This window comes from Scyliorhinus canicula, chromosome 4 (genome assembly GCF_902713615.1).
Source record: "Scyliorhinus canicula chromosome 4, sScyCan1.1, whole genome shotgun sequence".
NCBI classification, from domain to species: domain Eukaryota; kingdom Metazoa; phylum Chordata; class Chondrichthyes; order Carcharhiniformes; family Scyliorhinidae; genus Scyliorhinus; species Scyliorhinus canicula.
The window spans coordinates 99,869,887-99,888,428 of record NC_052149.1 but is presented as its reverse complement, the minus strand read 5'-3'; the positions used below and the strand labels follow the sequence as shown (position 1 = coordinate 99,888,428).

Below are 18,542 nucleotides of genomic sequence, written 5' to 3'. Positions count from 1 at the left end.
CTTGATCCTAATTGTCTGTATGCACGTGGTCTGAATTTGATGGATTTAAAAGGGAAAATACAGAACCACCACGTTGATTTAGATACATCCAGCACAAAAGCATTATATAAAATTTTCTGGGCTGCTGGGCAGGGATGAAGGATGAGCAAAACAATTGTTTTACAAGAGGTTTTGGTCAGTTTTGATAATGTACTTTCAATAATACAACAACCAATGTCCTGAGGAGCAACAGTAATCCAAATTCCAGATTTCTGAAACCCTGCTCCCTACCCCCCACCTATCGCATGGATAGAAGTTTGCACATCTGGGCACAAGAAACAGGCACGGTAAACGTTAAGTCAGATAGATTGTTTTGTCTCATTGCTGCTATTCCTGAAAATGTGGTGGCAATTTGTTGTTTACAAAAATATAATTTCTACCACTAGAATTAAACTACTGCTTTTTTCCAGTGTATTGTGCACTCACAGGATTCAAACTTGTAATCGCCAAGTTTAACTTGACGTGTAGAATGAATAAAATCAAATAGTGACAAGCAGCAAAGACTTTTTTTTAAATAATTTTATTTAGCATTTATTACCTTATCATGCACCTAGTTAATTCCATTACTCAACACAAGACAGAGAAATCTTTTGAAGTTGGGACTGTAAAGTGTCAGCAGCACTTGAACAACTTTTATGGGGAGAAAACGATATATTTAAAAACAAACTTTTTGTATTAAACATGGTACATAGTGCATGCATGTGATGCAAATAGGGAACATTTAACAATCTTGTATGTGACGTATAATTACAAATGAGAGTGCTTTGCACTCGTTAACTATCTGAAAAGTCCACTGGTTATAGGTCAGATTTCACTTCTTAAAACAGAATTATCAGCAGCAAATGGTCACAAAGTTATTGGTGGGAGTTTCACTTGGCTTCTTGAACTTTCTTGGTGTTCTGTTTTTCTTTAGCCTGTGTTGAAGAATAAATACATTAGTCATGTGAATCCAGCAAAATGTAGTCAACTTTATTTTCTTTCTCCATAATTTTGAATGGGATTCTGTAATTGAGTAGAGTTGGTATATGAGGAATCCATGAGTGATCCATCCTCCCAATGTTCAACTGTTTCCAGCCTAAGACCTATTGCATGGGGCATTATTGGGATTTATGCAGAAGAAAATCACACAAATTTGGTTCTTCACTATGCTGTCAAAACTCTAATCGCACACATCCTTTGAAACTCCTAATGGTGCTCATCAGGTAGGCCGAGCTACAAAGTTTTCAATCTCAATCTGTATTTAAGTTGCTTTTAACTTTGTTGAAAATTTGCATTATATAAAATATATATGCACATGTACTCTTAAACATACAAATACACAAATCACATATATACTTCCCTGAACTTGGCCTGCTGTCACATGGTCAAAGCTGCTGGCAGATGGAGAACATACTCTGTCAAGACAGAATTCTTAGATCTGATCATTTGTGATGAGATTTGTGGGAGCTTGTCTACACTTGTTTCTGTCTAAAATAAGCTCTCATCCCTTTCCACGATGCCTTTTACTTCCCACAAATTCTAAACCTCCATTGCTACCTAATGTTGGGATGTGTTGACCGTATCAAACACTGTAGTACAGGGCAGCGGGCTACACTTCTCATAGCATAAATGCACAATTCCAGATTACCAAATTCACAGAGATAGAATCTGGCTATTGTGCAGATCAGCAATTTTTAGTCTGACATTTTTCTTTTGCTTCCTTAAGTTCTTCCGAATAAGGGCAACTCACCCAACCCAAGTGTGCACAGGAGACCTGCTCCCAGATCTATACACACCTGACTCTTTGAACAGGCAGTTGAAAGAGCATACTCATAATATCGTTGGCTTTGCTTTTCCTTTCTAATCACTCCAACCCAGCAAAGTAGTTCACTGGTGCTTCAGAATTCCTTAATCAACTCTCATCAAATCGAATGTAGAATTCACGCCCTACCATGCAATTAAAACACATTCGCAAAGTTGCCAGATGGCCAGAGGCTGCTTTCCCCTTCGAGGGGCAGAGCTGACTGGTGGTGACTTAACCGGAGGGTCACCACACCTCAGGCGAGGGACAAGGTTGAGAAGACGGGGCCTTCACGAATACCTCAGCCAGTATGGGAATTAAACCCGCGCTGTTGGCCACGCTCTGCATCATGAGCCAGCTGTCCAGCCAACTGAGCTAAACCAACTCCCAAAAACACATTACGCCCTTGGTCATCACTTACTTCACATCTCCAACAGCTGGCACAAAATCTACAATCATGTAATTATTTAAGCTGACTACTTTAATAAAATTGGATAGGGAGGAAGCATGTTGCTTTACCTCCAATATCAATAAGTCAATAATGTGTGACTAAGTTACTGAGAAACCTGACTGCACTGTGGGTATATCCAGACCACAAGCACTGCAGCACTTGAAGGGGGCTCATATTCCCAAAATCAATTAAGGATGGGCACTAAATGCTTGTTGCCAGCAACACTTACATCCCTTGAATGAATTATAAATAAAGATACACTTGCCTTCTCTACCAGTGGTATTAACTGCTGGTGCTCTGCCAGAGTCTTCAAAAGTTCCATGATAAAGGGCAAATAATTGTGTTTTCTTCTGACGTTTTCAATCTGAAACAAGACCAATAGAATAAAGTTAACACATATACTGTAATAAACATACCACCTAACATATCTAACACAGCCACCCAACAGACTTATCTATAATTTGCAGGTTCCACTTCTTGGGGATCTCAGATTCAGGAACCGAACTCTCAATATTCAAAACTTGCATTCCTATAGATTTTAAAAAATTATTTTAGATTATTTTTGCGACACAGTCAGCAAAAACATGATGAGTTAAAGACTGAGGTATTATATGGGGGGCTGGATTCCCCGTTCCTGCCTCTAAGTGCTTCCACCGACGTCGGTAAAATCGGCGCCACACCCGCACCGATTTTGCTTGCGGTGAGGAGCTAGCACCGGTGCGTGTGGAATACCCGCAGAACACGCGGAAAACAGTGGGGGACATCGCTGGGTCCCTGATGGACACGCGCAGAGCTGACAAGCTGCAGCCGCGCGTACACTAGACACACCCCACACCGATGGCGCCTGTTGTGCTCGACCGCGTATGTGTCCGCCCCGACCCCACTTTCTGGCCACCCCCCCATTACTGCCCCCAGTCCTGGCTGAAGGCCCCCGGCCAGCGGCATGGCTGGTCCGCACGCCCTCTCTCAATAATGAGATGCGATTGTGACGATTTCAACATTGGGAGCTATTCTCCACCCGATTGTCGTTCCCGATTTCGGCTTCGGGCAACGGAGAATCCCGCCCGGGGTGACCAAAAGCTTGGTCAAATAAATTGGCTTTAAAGAAGATCTTACAGCATGGGAGGGAGATAATAATAATAATATTTATTGTCACAAGTAGGCTTACATTAACACTGCAATGAAGTTACTGTGAAAATCCCCCAGTCACCACACTCACCCGGTGCCTTATCGGGTACATGGAGGAAGAATTCAGAATGCCCAATTCACCTGACAAGCACATCTTTTGGGACTTTGCAGGAGGAAACTGGAGCACCCGGAGGAAACCCACACAGACACAGGGCGAACATGACATGCAGACTCCGCAGACAGTGACCCAAGCAGGAATCGAACCTCGGAAACTGGTGCTGTGAAGCAACAGTGCTAACCACTATGCTTGGGAAGATGGGTAAGTTTTGGGCGAGAATTCCAGAGCATGGGATCTAGGTGTTTGAAGACACAACTGCCAATGGTAGGACGAATGAACGGAAAAGCCCACAAGAGGCCAGAGTCAGAGTAAACACAGAGCTCTGGTGGTGGTGGTGAGGGGTATTGTGGGAAGAAGAGGTTCAACCAATAAATCTGACTAAAATGTACACATGTGCATAGTACTTCCATTGGATGTTTCTTTCTTCCAAATTGCACCTGCCTCTCCAACAGCTTATGGTTTTATTTTGCTTTTTTATTGATACAAGCTAAAATGGTTTGAATAGAGAAGTACAACAATCCATTTCGGTACAACCCACCTTATACCGTTTTAATTTCTGATTTTCTTCTTCAATCAGCATCTGATATTTAGCTACTTCTGACTGAATAGAGTTTATGATACTGCTATTCTGATCTGTATCCATGGGTTCTTCCTGCACAAATAAAACATAGATAGAAAGAACCTTTTCAGTATGTTTTCAGTATGCGATCTCCTTCTCAGCATCAAAATGCACAGCCATTTTTAAATAATCCATAATTTCTTCGGTTTACAGTTTTCTAGAATTTTCAGATAAGGAACACGGGGTAATTTGAAATTAAGTTAAAATAATTTAAAAGATTAAATAATAAAAGGAGCAAATGGTTGCTGCTCCACTTGGAGCCCCCCACTTTCTCGGACTGTCTTACAATGGATTTCAGTCAACTATTTTAAATTCAATTGTTGCTTAATTTAAATAAACTAAACATTTACATCCTTTTCGGACTAAATTCCAATTTTCTCTGTACTTACGTTATTTAATTCAGATTATTAATAGTTCACTTTATTTTTAAGCACAAAATTGAGTTATCAATGGCAGCCAGTGTGTGGGAGCTGTGTCAGGAAATTCTACGAGAGCCAAGCACTCAGTTTAAAACTGTTAGTAAAGAGGGCAGAGGAGATTCAAGAGAAATAGGCTAAAAGTTAACATAGGATAGGGCTTGAACAAACAAACTGAAACTAACTGAAAAAGGGATACAGAAAAAGGAGGAAACTGGAAGGCAGAAATAAGGGTGGGACGGTGGCTAGCACTGTTGCCTCACTGCGCCAGGGTTTCTGCCCTTGGGCGACTGTGTGGAGTTTGCACTTTCGCCCCGTGCCCGAGTGGGTTTTTTCCGAATGCTCCCGTTTCCTCCAGTCCAAAGACGTGCAGCTTAGGTGGAATGGCCATGATAAAATTGCCCCATGGTGTGCAGGGATGTGCAGGTTAGGTGGGGCTATGGGGATAGAGTGGGGGAGTGGGCCGAGGATGGGTGCTCACTCTATGCATTGTAGGGATTCTATGATTCTATTTTTTAAAAAAGGTAAGTGGTTTGTTAATGCAGTACATTGAAGAGTTAGTGGAGAGCAACAACATGCACATTTACTTCTAAGATTAGTCACACAACAAATGGTTTAGTCATTCTGAAAAGGACCAGGCCAGACACATCTACAAGGGGAGGAAAAAAGGAAAATACTTCTGGTTGTTTGTGCACACGCCTTCAGTAGTTATGAGTTTAAATCCAGACAGATTTATTATGCAGCAATGAAGACAGATAAAGTGAAAAGGAAATAAAAGTACATCACCAAAGGAGAAACAGGTCCATACAAAAAGATAACATTAAAAAACACAAATTGAAAGAACAAATATAAAACAAAAGTTCCAACTGAGTCCCAAATACGCAGCAGACAAATGGCCATGATTCTAAAGAATCAAACAAAATGTGAAATAGAAGTCAAAAGGGTACAACTCTCAGCTTGTGCCCATGTTAGCTACCAATGGTACAAAGAGGAACTGAAAACATGTGGAAGTTCAGTGTACATCCACTTTTTGAACTTTAGATAGTTTTACAAGAGTTCAGTACCAAATTATTTAGAAGGCCGAGAGATGCTTTTTATCATGCAGCGTGGTATGAATCCTGGAACCTAAAGATCTTTATTTTTGGCTTTGATACAGGTCGTTGTTATTACTCAGCATTAGACAGTGTATAGCGATGAGTTATAATTGAAATCTGTGCTTTTATTTGGGTTTATAGTTGGGGACTCATTTTAGACATGGATTATATCCTCCCTGAGCATTCTCTCTGGTTTTCCTCATAATGAAACAATTTCACTGAATACTACCGACCAAAATGCACATGGTAGCAGCACAAAGTCTGCCAATGCTTCATTCTGCCATTCCAGAGCACTGAATTGACAACTTTTCCTTCCAAGCTCACTCCTAGTTCCTAATGCTCATTTAAAACCAGCGACAACCCATTCGCGTAGTCAGGGAGAAAGAATTAAAATCAGCAGTAGCTAGAAACTTAAGATTGAAAAGAATAGAAAGAAAAATCATTCATGAAGGTCAGTTGATAAGAAATTGAGAGTTTTGTAGGCAGAATTTGCAACGCTTTCAGTGCCTTATAAGTGTCATAATCTTTCCGAATGGATGTCAAGGGAAGGGGAAAAGACATTGCTTTACGTGTGAGTATATAAAATATATTAAAAAGAGTATCGAATGGGACAATGCTTAAAGCAGCTTTTCAAGCATAGCCAACAGCAACCCAGGGGAAAGCTAACCAAGACATGGAAAAAATAGTGATGAATGTCAAGAATATCAATCAAGTTGGAGACACTCAAATGAAGACTGATTGCAAAGACTGACATTCCAACAAAGTGGTCAACAAGTAGATGAAGCAATATGAATCCGAGATAATCAGCACCAAACTTTCACAGGAAAGATTTGAACAATTATGGATAACTAAACTGAAGATATAGTAAATCAAGCAGCAATTAAAATCAGGTGACAGCTAACCTATTAAATGTTACAAATTTCCACAGCCAAAGGCAACAAAATGGCCCAGAAGTTGGGAGGTTAGAGGGAAAGATGGATCAAACAGTAAGGCACAGAAGATCAGGGAAAACAGGAAGCCAATGAAGTAGATGTGATCTAATCAGTAACATTGCAACTGTCAGGATGTGAAGACCCATCTCCACAAATAAATCAACACCAGAGCTTACCCATAAACGTGAGAAGGAACCAGTGGCACCCCGCAGTCCATAGAAGATGACCAAACTCAACGTCACCTTCCCTGGAAATATCACAGAGACAGAAGGGAAGCCACTGTTTAAGTTTACTTTTCCAATGTATTGAGGCCCAAAGGATGACCAAGATACCATTACATTTGTCCCCCAGTGCAAAGTTCACTTTGTCTTACATTCTTTAGGTAATAGAATTCACCTTGTCCTCCAAAATATGCTAGATGTTATTGAAAACTTGCTTAACAGCCGGTGGAGCCGAGTTCCAGAAAAAAATTCATTCTGCACTTCTGTTAAGGGGATTCAAACTAACCAACAAACGGATAATAAGCCCAAAACAGCAACATACCTCAACAAATGAGTTCATTTCCCATATGGCTGACTCTGATGAAAACGGTCCTCAAAAAGGCTGATCAGCGAGTGGGCAAAGGGAGCACCCAGAAGATCCTAGGAACAATATGTGTTCTGTCCAGAATTAATTGACATGAGGCAGCGCAGCAATTGAGGTGCTTGGATTGACTAGTTTCTCATTTTCTCCTCTTCCAAAGGTCTGGAGTCAATGGGTTTCTTCCTGTCCTTCATTGAAATGGCCATTCTTCATATTAAGCCCTGTGCTACCAAGATATGCTCCAATTGAATCATCATAGTAGAATCCCATGCTGTCTTTCATCTCATTTTTACTTTTTCGGCAATGGGAGCATTATCCATTTTTTCCTTCGCTAACTCAGGGATGCTGTGGCCAACAATGATATACCAGCTGCCACCTAAACTGGAATCAGTTCAAGCACAGACCAGGAATTGAACAAGGGACCTTCTGACCTGTATGACCCTGTTGCAGCTTTTATACCAATCGAACCACCGGGAGAGTAATGTTGTGCCAGTCTCAGATTTCCCATAAATTAGATGGTCAAAACAACAACTGAGCCAGGGAATCCACACCACTAAATTGTGTCGTAAGAGTTAGCAATGCTGATTTAGAGCACAAGTGACTGGGGAAGGGACGGGCACCAAAGACCCAAACCTTTACTAAAAAATCTTGACTTAAGTAGGTGAGACTTTATGAACTGGGATGCATTGCAAACAAAGGTTTATCTTTCAAATTACAAAGCGGGAAAGAAGAAAGGACATATTCGTAAAATCCCAGTATTACTCACTTATCATCTAGAATTAAAAAACTGAAGAAACTTCTACTGATGCCAACATTTAAGGAAAATTCATCAATGGAGGCAATGTTTGAAGCTCTCTATCAGCATGATGAAATATGTCAAGGAAGAGTACGAACTGCAGTTTTTAATATTTCATCATCAAGTTGCTTCAAAACTACATTCAGTTGAAGTGAATGATAATACCTTACAAAAAAGTAGTTCTCAACTGCCCAAGTTACTTTGCCCACATTAAATACTTCTTTTTACCATTTAGTTAGAGGATATTCACCTCATTTAATACAGATCAAAACAATGATCCACAGATTCCACAAGTAAATTGAGAACAATCTAATATTATGACTTAATTTAGTTAATAACCAACAGTAAATAATTGATGCATCTCCAAAGGCTGCACGTTAAATTAAATCCTGAAAACTGGATATTCAGAGAAGACAAAGCTAATGTTAACCATGAAAAAATGAAAGCAACCTATTAGACATGCAGAAAACTTCAATGGCAGGACTACATATTCCGAAAGTGAACTGGACATACATGAAAAGGAGGAAATTGTGGTGCCATGGGGGAAGGAACAGGGGATTGGGAATAATTGGATAGTTTTCAAATCCTGGAAATGGCACAATCGGTTAAATTACCTCTTTTTGTGTTCAGGGAATCCCTACAGTGCAGAACGATGCCATTCAGCCCATCGAGTCTGCACCGACCCTCTGAACGAGCACCTAGGCCCAATCCTCCCCCCCCACCTAAGTGTTGGACACTAAGCGGCAATTTAGCATGCCCAACGCACCTAATCTTTGGACTGTGGGAGGAAACCAAAGCTCCCTGAGGAAACTCACGCAGACACAGGGAGAATGTGCAAATTCAGTCACCCAAGGTTGGAAACGAACCAGGTCCCTGGCAACGTGAGGCAGCAGTGCTAACCACTGTGCCACTGTGCCATGTTGTATGATTATAGAAATATTCCGCAAATTAACCAAATGCTGACTCAGCTCCTTTTCAGTGACCAAGAATTGCAGTTTCCTAAAGCCACAGCAATATGTGAAGACGAGAACTGTACTGGCAACAGAAAAGACAACAAATTAACACAGGTATATGAAAAAAGTAGTAAACAAAAGCAAAGGAAAGTATCAGAATGTGAGTTGGGTAGGGTAGCACGGTGGCGGTGGTTAGCACTGCTGCCTCATGGAAGGCGAGGACACAGGTTCGATCCCGGCTCTGGGTCACTGTCTGCGTGGAGTTTGCACATTCTCTCCGTGCCTGCGTGGGTTTCGCCCCCACAACTCAAAGATGTGCAGGCTAGATGGATTGGCTACGCTAAATTGCCCCTTAATTGGAAAAAATGAATTGGGTACTCAAAATGTAAAAAAAGAATGGGAGTTGGGATAAATAAAAAACAGCAAAGATGAAGCTGACTGAAGATAGCAAAAAGATCGACACAAAAAATTAAGAAATAAAAATCAGGAAAATAAGGAATCCTTAAACCACAAGACAATAAGTGGCATTTTTTTAAAAAGCAAGCTAACTGGGGCATCATGGTGGTGCAGTGGGTAACATTGCTGCCTCACGGCACCAATGTCCCAGGTTCGATTCCAGCTCTGGGTCACTGTCCATGTGGCGTTTGTACATTCTCCCCATGTGTGCCTGGATTTCACACCCACAACCCAAAGATGTGCAAGCTAGGTGGATTGGCCATGCTAAATTGCCCCTTAATTGGAAAAAATAGTTGGGTACTCGAAATTTATTTTAAAAAAGCAAGCTAATAATAATAATAACAGCATGTGAAGCTGCTGACTGCCATACAAATCTAACCCAGTAAAAGGGTGCTAGAACTGCCCAGGATTGTTGACTAATTATCTTTTGACAGAATTAAACGCACATTACCTAAATAGAATAGACAGAAGGCCAAGAGGTCTCACCTCGGACAGGAAATGTGTCATTAGTTACCCAGGTAACCGGTCACTGAAAAACAAGTCAGCAACTCGAAGTACATATTGCTAAGTTAGCAATACTACACATTATCACCAGTAGATTTCTTCTCGACTAACTAATTTTGTGCTCTCATCATTAGATATATTTTGTGAGGTTATTGATACTGCTAAGTAAAACTAGGCTAATGTGAGCGGCACAGTGGTTAGTACTGTTGCCAATGGCACTGAGGACCCTGTTTCAATCCTGGCCCCAGGTCATTGTCCGTGTGGGGTTTGCACATTCTCCCTGTGCATGCGTGGGTTTCACCCCCACAACCCAAAGATGTGCAGGGTAGGGGGATTGACCATGCTAAATAGCCCCTTAATTGAAAAAAAAGTGATTGGGTACTCTAAATTTATTTTTAAAAAACACGGCTAATGTAGTGCCATAAATGCAGTTCAGGGACTTCCGGTGGCGGCTATGAAGGAGTAAGTCTCACATTTGGTGGTTCCCGCTCAGGTCGGACTTTTGGACCTTTCCCCCCTGATTTTCTACTGGACTTAAACTGTAAAACTGAAGACAGAGGCAATTGTGCACTGAGTTCCCACATCGGTGCATGGATAGAAGGACTAGAAGCGCTCGTAAAGGCTGAAACAGAAAGAGAGAGAAGGCTTGGGCTGAAGCTGCAGTGGGAGACAGCACGGCGGAGGACCGGACCTCTGGTTTGTCAACCCAGTGGTCAACGGAGCAGCTGATGCAAGTTATTCAGGAAGGCTTTGCTCAGCAGAAACGGGACTGCTTGGACCCGATAAGAGTTGATTGAGCAGCTGGAGCTTAGATTGGATGCCCAAGAGTGGGCGATCCAGAAGGTGGAGAAGGCGCTGGCTGAGCAGGAGGAACATCAAACTGCGATGGAGTTGGAGGCGAGGATGGTGAGAGACCAGCAGAAGAAGCTCCTGGAGAAGGTGGAGGACCTAGAGAATAGTCCCGCCGGCAGAACTCGAGAATCGTTGGGCTCCCGGAGGGGTCCAAAGGAGTAGACGCTGGGGCATACATTGCAGATATGTTTGAAAAGCTGCTGGGGGACGGGGCATTCTCCCGACCCTTGGAGGTGGACAGGGCTCACAGAGCACTCGCGAGGAAGCTGCGAACGGGAGACTCCCCTAGGGCAATGGTGGTGAGATTCCACAGGTACTTGGATAAGGAGCACATTCTACAGTGGGCCAAGCAGACATGGAGCTGTAAGTGGAACAATAGTATCCTGTGGGTCTACCAAAACCTGAGTACAGAGGTGGCCAGGAGGAGAGCAGGCTTCAACCAGATTAGATCGATCCTTTTTAAGAAAAAGGTGAAGTTCGGACTGTTCTATCCGGCCCGTCTGGGTCACGTACGAGGAACAGCACTTTTATTTCGAGTCGCTCGAGGGCGTGCTGGACTTCGTGAAAAGGACTGGTGGTGGACGGAGAACTTTTGAACTTTGCTGTAACGTTCATTTCTTCCCCCATTTTATTTCTCTGTTCTTTAAAAAAAAAAGTTTCTTGTTTTGTGGAAGCTGTTTGTAATGACTTCTGTATTGAGTTGGGACCAGAGGCAGAGCGGAGTTAGTTAAAGTTTACATTTGCACTGTTGGGGGACGGAGGCGTGTTTGTTTAGATTTTGGTTTTTTTCTGTCAGGCAATTGTGTGGGGATTGTTTGATGTTGGAGTATGTTTGTATAAACGGGGAGGGGTGGGAGGAGAGAGAGAGAGAGAGAGAGAGAGAGAGGAGAGAGAGAGAGAGAGAGAGAGAGAGAGAGAGAGAGAGAGAGAGAGAGAGAGAGAGAGAGAGGCAGGGGGGACGACAATAGGTGGGAGACTATCCTGCGCCAGGGATGGGGACCACCAAGCTAGCTGGGCAGGCTAGCTCACGGAAGCGCAGTTGCGGGTGCATATGTTTGGTTTATCAAAGGGGTTGGGTTACAGAGTGTTGTTACTGGGGGGGGATGTTCTGCTGATGAGGGAAGGACTTGGGCCAAGGGACAGAGAAGAGGTTGGGGGCAGAGGCTGCCTGGGGGCGGGCTGGTGGAGGCGCGGAGCATGGGCTGGAGGCGGGCCCAAAAAAAGGTGATGGCTGATCGGCGGGGGGTGGGGTGCAGCTGAGGAAATGTATTTAGAACTACCTGCAGGTCAACCCCCAACTAGGCTGACCACCTGGAATGTTCGAGGGTCAAATGGGCCGGTCAAGAGGGCACGTGTGTTCGCCCATCTTAGGGGACTGAAGGTGGACGTGGTAATGTTGCAGGAGATGCAGCTTAGAGTAACTGACCAGGTTAGACTGAGGAAAGGCTGGGCCAATCAGGTCTTTCACTCGGGACAGGATTCAAAGAGGGGTCGCGATCCTGATCAATAAGTGGGTGGTGTCTGAGGCGGGTAGAATAGTTTTGGATGTGGGAGGTCGGTACATTATGGTCAGTGGGAAACTGGAAGGGGTGCAGGTGGTATTAGTAAATACCAAATTGCGCCAAATTGGGATGATGTGGAGTTTATAAAGAGGATGCTGGGGGAAGATACTGAACCTGGACTCGCACAGGTTGGTCATGGGAGGGGACTTCAAAACAGTTATTGACCCTGGCTTGAACCGGTCAAGCTGAAAAACAGAAAGGGCGAGAGCAATAGCAAAGGAACTAAAAGGGTTCATGGAGCAGATGGGGGGGTGGATCCATGGAGATTTCGGCAGCCGAGGGCAAAGGAGTTCCCCTTCTACTCACACGTGCATAAAGTGTATTCCCGGATTGATTTATTTTGTTTTAAGCAGGGCTTTACTGACGGGAGACACGTGGACACGGGGTACTCGGCGATCACAATCTCAGACCATGCTCCGCACTGGGTTGACCTGCAGGTTAGTAAAGACAGTAACTACCAATTACTGTCACATAGAACATAGAACATAGAACAGTACAGCACAGAACAGGCCCTTCGGCCCTCGATGTTGTGCCGAGCAATGATCACCCTACTTAAACCCACGTAACCCGTATACCCGTAACCCAACAATCCCCCCCATTAACCTTACACTACGGGCAATTTAGCATGGCCAATCCACCTAACCCGCACATCTTTGGACTGTGGGAGGAAACCGGAGCACCCGGAGGAAACCCACGCACACACAGGGAGGACGTGCAGACTCCACACAGACAGTGACCCAGCCGGGAATCGAACCTGGGACCCTGGAGCTGTGAAGCATTGATGCTAACCACCATGCTACCGTGAGGCCCCTGTGAGTCACCTCACAGGTTAGATGTGGCACTTTTGACTGACGAAGGTGTGTGCGAGCGGCTGAGGAAATGTATTCAGAACTACCTGCAGGTCAACAGCCACGGAGGAAATTTCAGCAGCGATGGTCTGGGAAGCACTGAAGGCGGTGGTCAGAGGGGAGCTGATCTCGATACGGGCCCATAGGGAGAAGGTGGACAGGGCAGAAACGGACCGGCTGGTTAAGGAGATACTACAGTTCGATAGGAGGTATGCGGAGACCCCAGAGGCAGGGCTTTTAAGGGAACGGCGGAGGCTACAGGCGGAGATCGGCTTGTTAACCACAGGGAGGACAGTGGAGCAGCTGAGAAAGGCGAGTGCGGCGATCTCGGAGTATGCAGAGAAGGCCAGCAGAATGTGTGCACGGCAGCTTAGAAAGAGGGAGGCAGCCAGGGAGATAGGGGAAAATGACAGAGATGGGAACCTAGTTGGAGATTCAGCAGGGGTGAATAAGGTGTTTAGGGATTTCTACAGTTCTCCGTATAGGTCGGAACCCCCTACGGGGCCAGAGGGGATGAGGCACTTCTTGGGGGGGGGGAATTTCCCAAAGGTGGACGGGGAGCTGGTGGAAGGGCTGGGGGGCCCGATCGGGACGGAAGAGATAGTGGAGGGGCTGAAGGCCATGCGGGCGGGTAAAGCCCCAGGGCCAGATGGGAACCCAGTGGAGTATTACAATAAGTTATCTGGGATATTGGAGCTGGTGTTGATGAGGATGTTCAATGAGGCAAGGAAAAGAGGGGTGCTGCCCCCGACGATGTCACAGGCCATGATTTTGCTGATTCTGAAGCGGGACAAGAACCCGGAGATGTGTGGGTCCTACAGGCAGATATCCCTGTTGAAAATTAATCGTCAACAGAAGGGGGGGGAAGAGAGGAAGAGGGTGTTAGTTTAGCTTAGAGTAGGGGGTTAATAAAGGTGAGACCTGTAAGGGAGGGAGATGGCTTTTGCATTATGTTTATAGTTTCATGTACATTGTTTATTGTGTTGTTGTTATACCAAAAAATACCTTGATAAAATGTTTATTAAAAAAATAAATGCAGTTCAGTATTATTTCTGTTTTCAGATTTGAAATTTTGTTGCAGTTTTAAAATTCAATCATTTTCCTCGTCAATATTTTTGCTGTGAACAAAGATTGAATAGTGTGATGCCGAAATATTAGCTCAGACAACATTTGCCACTGGCTGAGTATTTGATCAAAAAAAACAGGCACGCATATTAGCATTTTGTGAACTTTTATACTTATTTTATGCTGTGATCCTGAGATACTGCAACAGTAGTAATAATGTACACTATTGCATTACAACAATGGCAACACCAAGTGCAGATTTTAGAATATAGAGTAAAATACAAGCCGCTAACTCATTTTTCATATAGTTCACCAGAGGATTAATTGTCACATTTTTGAAGCACGAGTTTCAGTTCCATTCTGGCACAAAGAAGCTGTATTTCAGGTAGCACTGTCTACCTCCAATACATCAATGTCATATTCCACGCTAAAAAAAAGTGAATAAACAATGTGTGTAGCTAATAAATTAATCTAGACGTTCTCTCAAATACAAGTGGAGGACTGAAATTTCCTGATACGAGCAGGTCTCTTGTGGTATTGCTCAGTGAATTGGATGATGCTTTTTGTTGAAAGGAAAAGAGCATTGCTTCATGTGCAAGGTATTATTCTGCTAAAGTGAAGTTTGAATGAACATACTAATTAGGAGAAGGTGGCCAGCTCTGCTATTCAATTAGATCATGGTTGATCTGACTGTAATCCCCACCATACATTCCTACTGATACACGATAATGTTTCACCCCTTGTTAATCAAGAATCTGCCCAACCCTTAGATTCCCTTACTGATTAAAAATCTATTTATCTCAGCCTTGAACATATTTAACGACCCAGCCTCCGCACTCTGCCATAAAGAATTCCAGATTCACTACCCTGCGTTGAATGTGGGAATTTCAGATATATTGTATTTTATGTAGTTGGTGCTGTAAGGGTTAAAAGCCTGGGTTAGCATGAGACTGCTCCACTTAAAAGTCAAAAAGTTCCTCCGCAAGGAGACAATATCATACGCAGACATCGAGACAATCAATGACAGAGGAATTGTTGGACACAGGTGACCTAGGTGGTGGGGGGTGGGGGAGAGAGAGAGAGAGAGAGAGAAGAGAAGAGACAACTGTGGGGACCTGTATGAGCGACTGTTACAGGGTACACACTTCCAGCTGGATGAGACATGGGAAAAACGGGAATAAGAACTGGAGACATAAATATAAACAGGCTGGTTTTGCACAGTGGGCTAAACAGCTGGCTTGTAGTGCAGAGCAAGACCAGCAGCGCGGGTTCAATTCCTGTACCGGCCTCCCCGAACAGGCGCCGCAATGTGGCCACTAGGGGCTTTTCACAGTAACTTCATTGAAGCCTACTTGTGACAATAAGCAATTGTTATTATTATTAAATAGGGTGGGGGCTCTGGAGCGAAGCAATGAACAGGGCCAACGCCACCACCACATGCGCAAGGCTAAGCCTAATGCAACTGAAAGTGGTGCACAGAGCGCACCTAACTAGAAACTGAATGAGCAAGTTTTCCCGAAGGTGGAGGACAAAATGTGAACGGTGTCAGGGAGGCCCGGCCAACCACACCCACATGTCCTGGTCATGCCTCAGACTTGTTGGGTTCTGGACAGCCTTCTTTGAAGCAATGCCCAAGGTTATGGGGGTGAGGCTGGAGCCAAGCCTGAAAGTGGCAGTCTTTGGGGTATCAGACCAGCCAGAACTACGCATGGGGAGAGAGGCTGACGCTCTTGCCTTTGCCTCCCTAATCGCCCGAAGGATTTTGCTCGGCTGGTGATCAGCAGCACTGCCCAGTCTGGCAGACCTGTCAGAATTTCCCCACCTGGAGAAAATCAAATTCTCCTTCCGGGGTCGGAAGAGAGCTTCCACAAGACATGGAAGCCATTCACCAACTTGTTCCAGGGCTTGTTTGAAGCCAACAGCCAAGAGAGCTGGAAGGTGGGGGGGTGGGGGGAACGGAAGCTGCCGAGGCGGACGTGGACACGACAAGCCAATGTACATCCAAAAGAGGAACAGGGATAGAGGTGAGGCTATCTGTAACACCTCCCACTCCCATTTCCAGATGGTGCTGTCACATGTAAATTACTAAAAACGCTAAAGATATGTAACATAAAATGCAAAACAAATAAAATACTTCGAGGAGGGGGGGAAGGGGGTTATTCCCGTTACTGTGTTATTGTATGGTTTATCTTTTTTCTTGTAAACTTCGTAAAAAAATAGTTCGAATTTCAATAAAAATAATATTATTTTTTTTTAAAGAGTGAATGTTACTCAACCATACAGGCCAGAAATGTCCTCGGGTCAATCACTGGTCAGTGCTCATTAACCTTTGCGTATGCTTGTATCAACATTGGTTGAAGATATGATTAACTATGATGCTTCCATAACAGAATTGATATGCACGTGGAGAACAACCATGCACAGAAAGCATCAGAGAGTCTAGCAATTGTGGAGTTATACAACAGCAAAAGCAAAATACTGCAGGTGATGCAAATTTTAAATAAAAACATAAAATGTTGGAAACACTCCGGTCAGGCAGCATCTAAGGAGTGAGAACCAGAGCCAATGTTTCAGGTTAATGTGATGAATGGTCATCAACCCGAAATATTGACTTGGTTTCTCTCCCCACGTGCGTGTTTACAGCATTTTTGTTTTTATACAGGAGCAATTGCCAGCACCATCAATATAGGCAGATAGATGTAGAACAAATCTAGTGAGGGCACACTATATTTATGTATCTCTCCAGTGGAATCATTAACCACAATAGCAGAAGAGGTCCTCTTGGTGATAACTGAGGAGTCCCAAAATGTGGTCTTGCATATGATATTGCAGAGCGCCAGACATAGAAATAAAGACAGTACTCCACAAATACCAAGAAGAGTATTGCATAGATTTAATTGTCAAGAAGAGATGAAATGTAAATAGCAAAATTAATTTCAACTGGATGCGCAATGAAGGAAGCTGTAGCTCCAAATTTTGCCATGTAACATTTGATAGTTTAATTAGAAAGCAGTCATCTGAATGTCTGAAGGTTATGTTTAGAATTTTAGTGATACAAGTAAACACACAGACACTACTGTCTATGCAGAGTGGTTTCAGACTATAGACTATTTGACTACAGAGCCAGTCAAATTAGCATGTAGCTAGAATCATGGGAAATGAAGCGGTTATATACTCTTTTAAAGTACAACAGTGAGAAATAAAAGTCTGCCTCAAAGACTATTCAGCTTAAAATTGTTATAAAGAGTTATATGTAAATTAAATTCATAAAATATTTTACTAAACCAGAAGGCTGGCTACATAATTGGTTACAATTCCCACATTGTTTTCGGTTATGTATTTTACAGAAAAAGATTAAATCTCATGCTTATTTTCTGCAAAGTATTTTGCAAAAATAAACGATTAAATCTACCAGAAAACATGAAAGAACCAAAAATCAAACAGCAACAGATATATGTTGATACATTTCATGCCATTAAACAACTCACCTCCGACAGCTGTCTCTGTAGGTCCCTAATCTTTCTTTCATATATCATCTTCCTGTCTGACACGATTGCCATAAGGTTGAACCTTATCTCTCCCTCACTGTACCTAGAGCAAAACAACAACACCAGGTTTGTATCAAGACGACTAAAACAATGAAATTTAGAGAATAAAACGAAACAAGTAATCCTTAGACATTTCCAACATGGTGAAACGAGTCCAATGAGTTTCTAGCGTGCTGCATCTGTTCTTGGGATTCCCAAAATGCTCCACAACTGTCAAATAGGACATTTAAAATGGACATAGCCAGGTCCCTCAAATTGCAAATCAAAAGAAGAGTAAATTTGATTAGTGGAGGGCATCCCCAATAGAGAAATGCCAATGGGACCTTTACGCCCAACTGAAAACACATCTCCCTTTTACTACCATCTCCAACAATCCAACACTCCTTCAGCACTACACTGCAAGATCACGAACTTTCAGCCAAATCTATCAATATACATATTCATACTGTGCGTGTTTAACTGTTTAGCATGGAAACCAACCACAGCCAAGAAAGACTTTAAAATGGTCTGGTCACTGATTTTAATTTTGAAGAGCAGAGACCGGAATGAGAAAAGGCTGTTCAGCCTGCCAGTCCGTGTACAATTATGTTAACGTGGAGTTGGTCCTTAGTGCAAGGTGTGGATCCTTGGCTTTTTAAGAAAAACAAATTCCAAACCTCCTTGGAAAAAATTAAATTAAGCAGTTCTGAAATCAACATCTCTATAACCCTCAATTCTTTCTCTAACCTTGCTCAAGGTTTGTGAATGTTGTGCCTGCCTCCTCTACCTCGATGTTCATTACCAGATTGCTCACATCAAA

General features: G+C 43.2%; 1 protein-coding gene across 5 annotated transcripts in view; it reads right to left on the bottom strand.

Annotated features, from left to right (window-relative positions):
- Positions 1 to 540: 540 nt before the first annotated feature.
- uchl5 (ubiquitin carboxyl-terminal hydrolase L5) overlaps positions 541 to 18,542 on the bottom strand; it is a 54,227-nt gene continuing 36,225 nt past the window's right edge. For 3 of the 5 annotated variants that reach the window (XM_038794891.1, XM_038794888.1, XM_038794892.1), the window contains 4 exons: positions 17,684 to 17,786; positions 4,055 to 4,168; positions 2,536 to 2,634; positions 541 to 953 (listed from right to left, as the gene is read on the bottom strand). In XM_038794891.1, coding sequence (XP_038650819.1) covers positions 909 to 953; positions 2,536 to 2,634; positions 4,055 to 4,168; positions 17,684 to 17,786 — 361 coding nt within the window. In that variant the 3' untranslated portion in view covers positions 541 to 908. Of the gene's footprint in view, positions 954 to 2,535; positions 2,635 to 4,054; positions 4,169 to 4,948; positions 5,251 to 17,683; positions 17,787 to 18,542 lie in introns of those variants that run through there. The other 2 variants (XM_038794889.1, XM_038794890.1) reach the window with 2 other exon arrangements.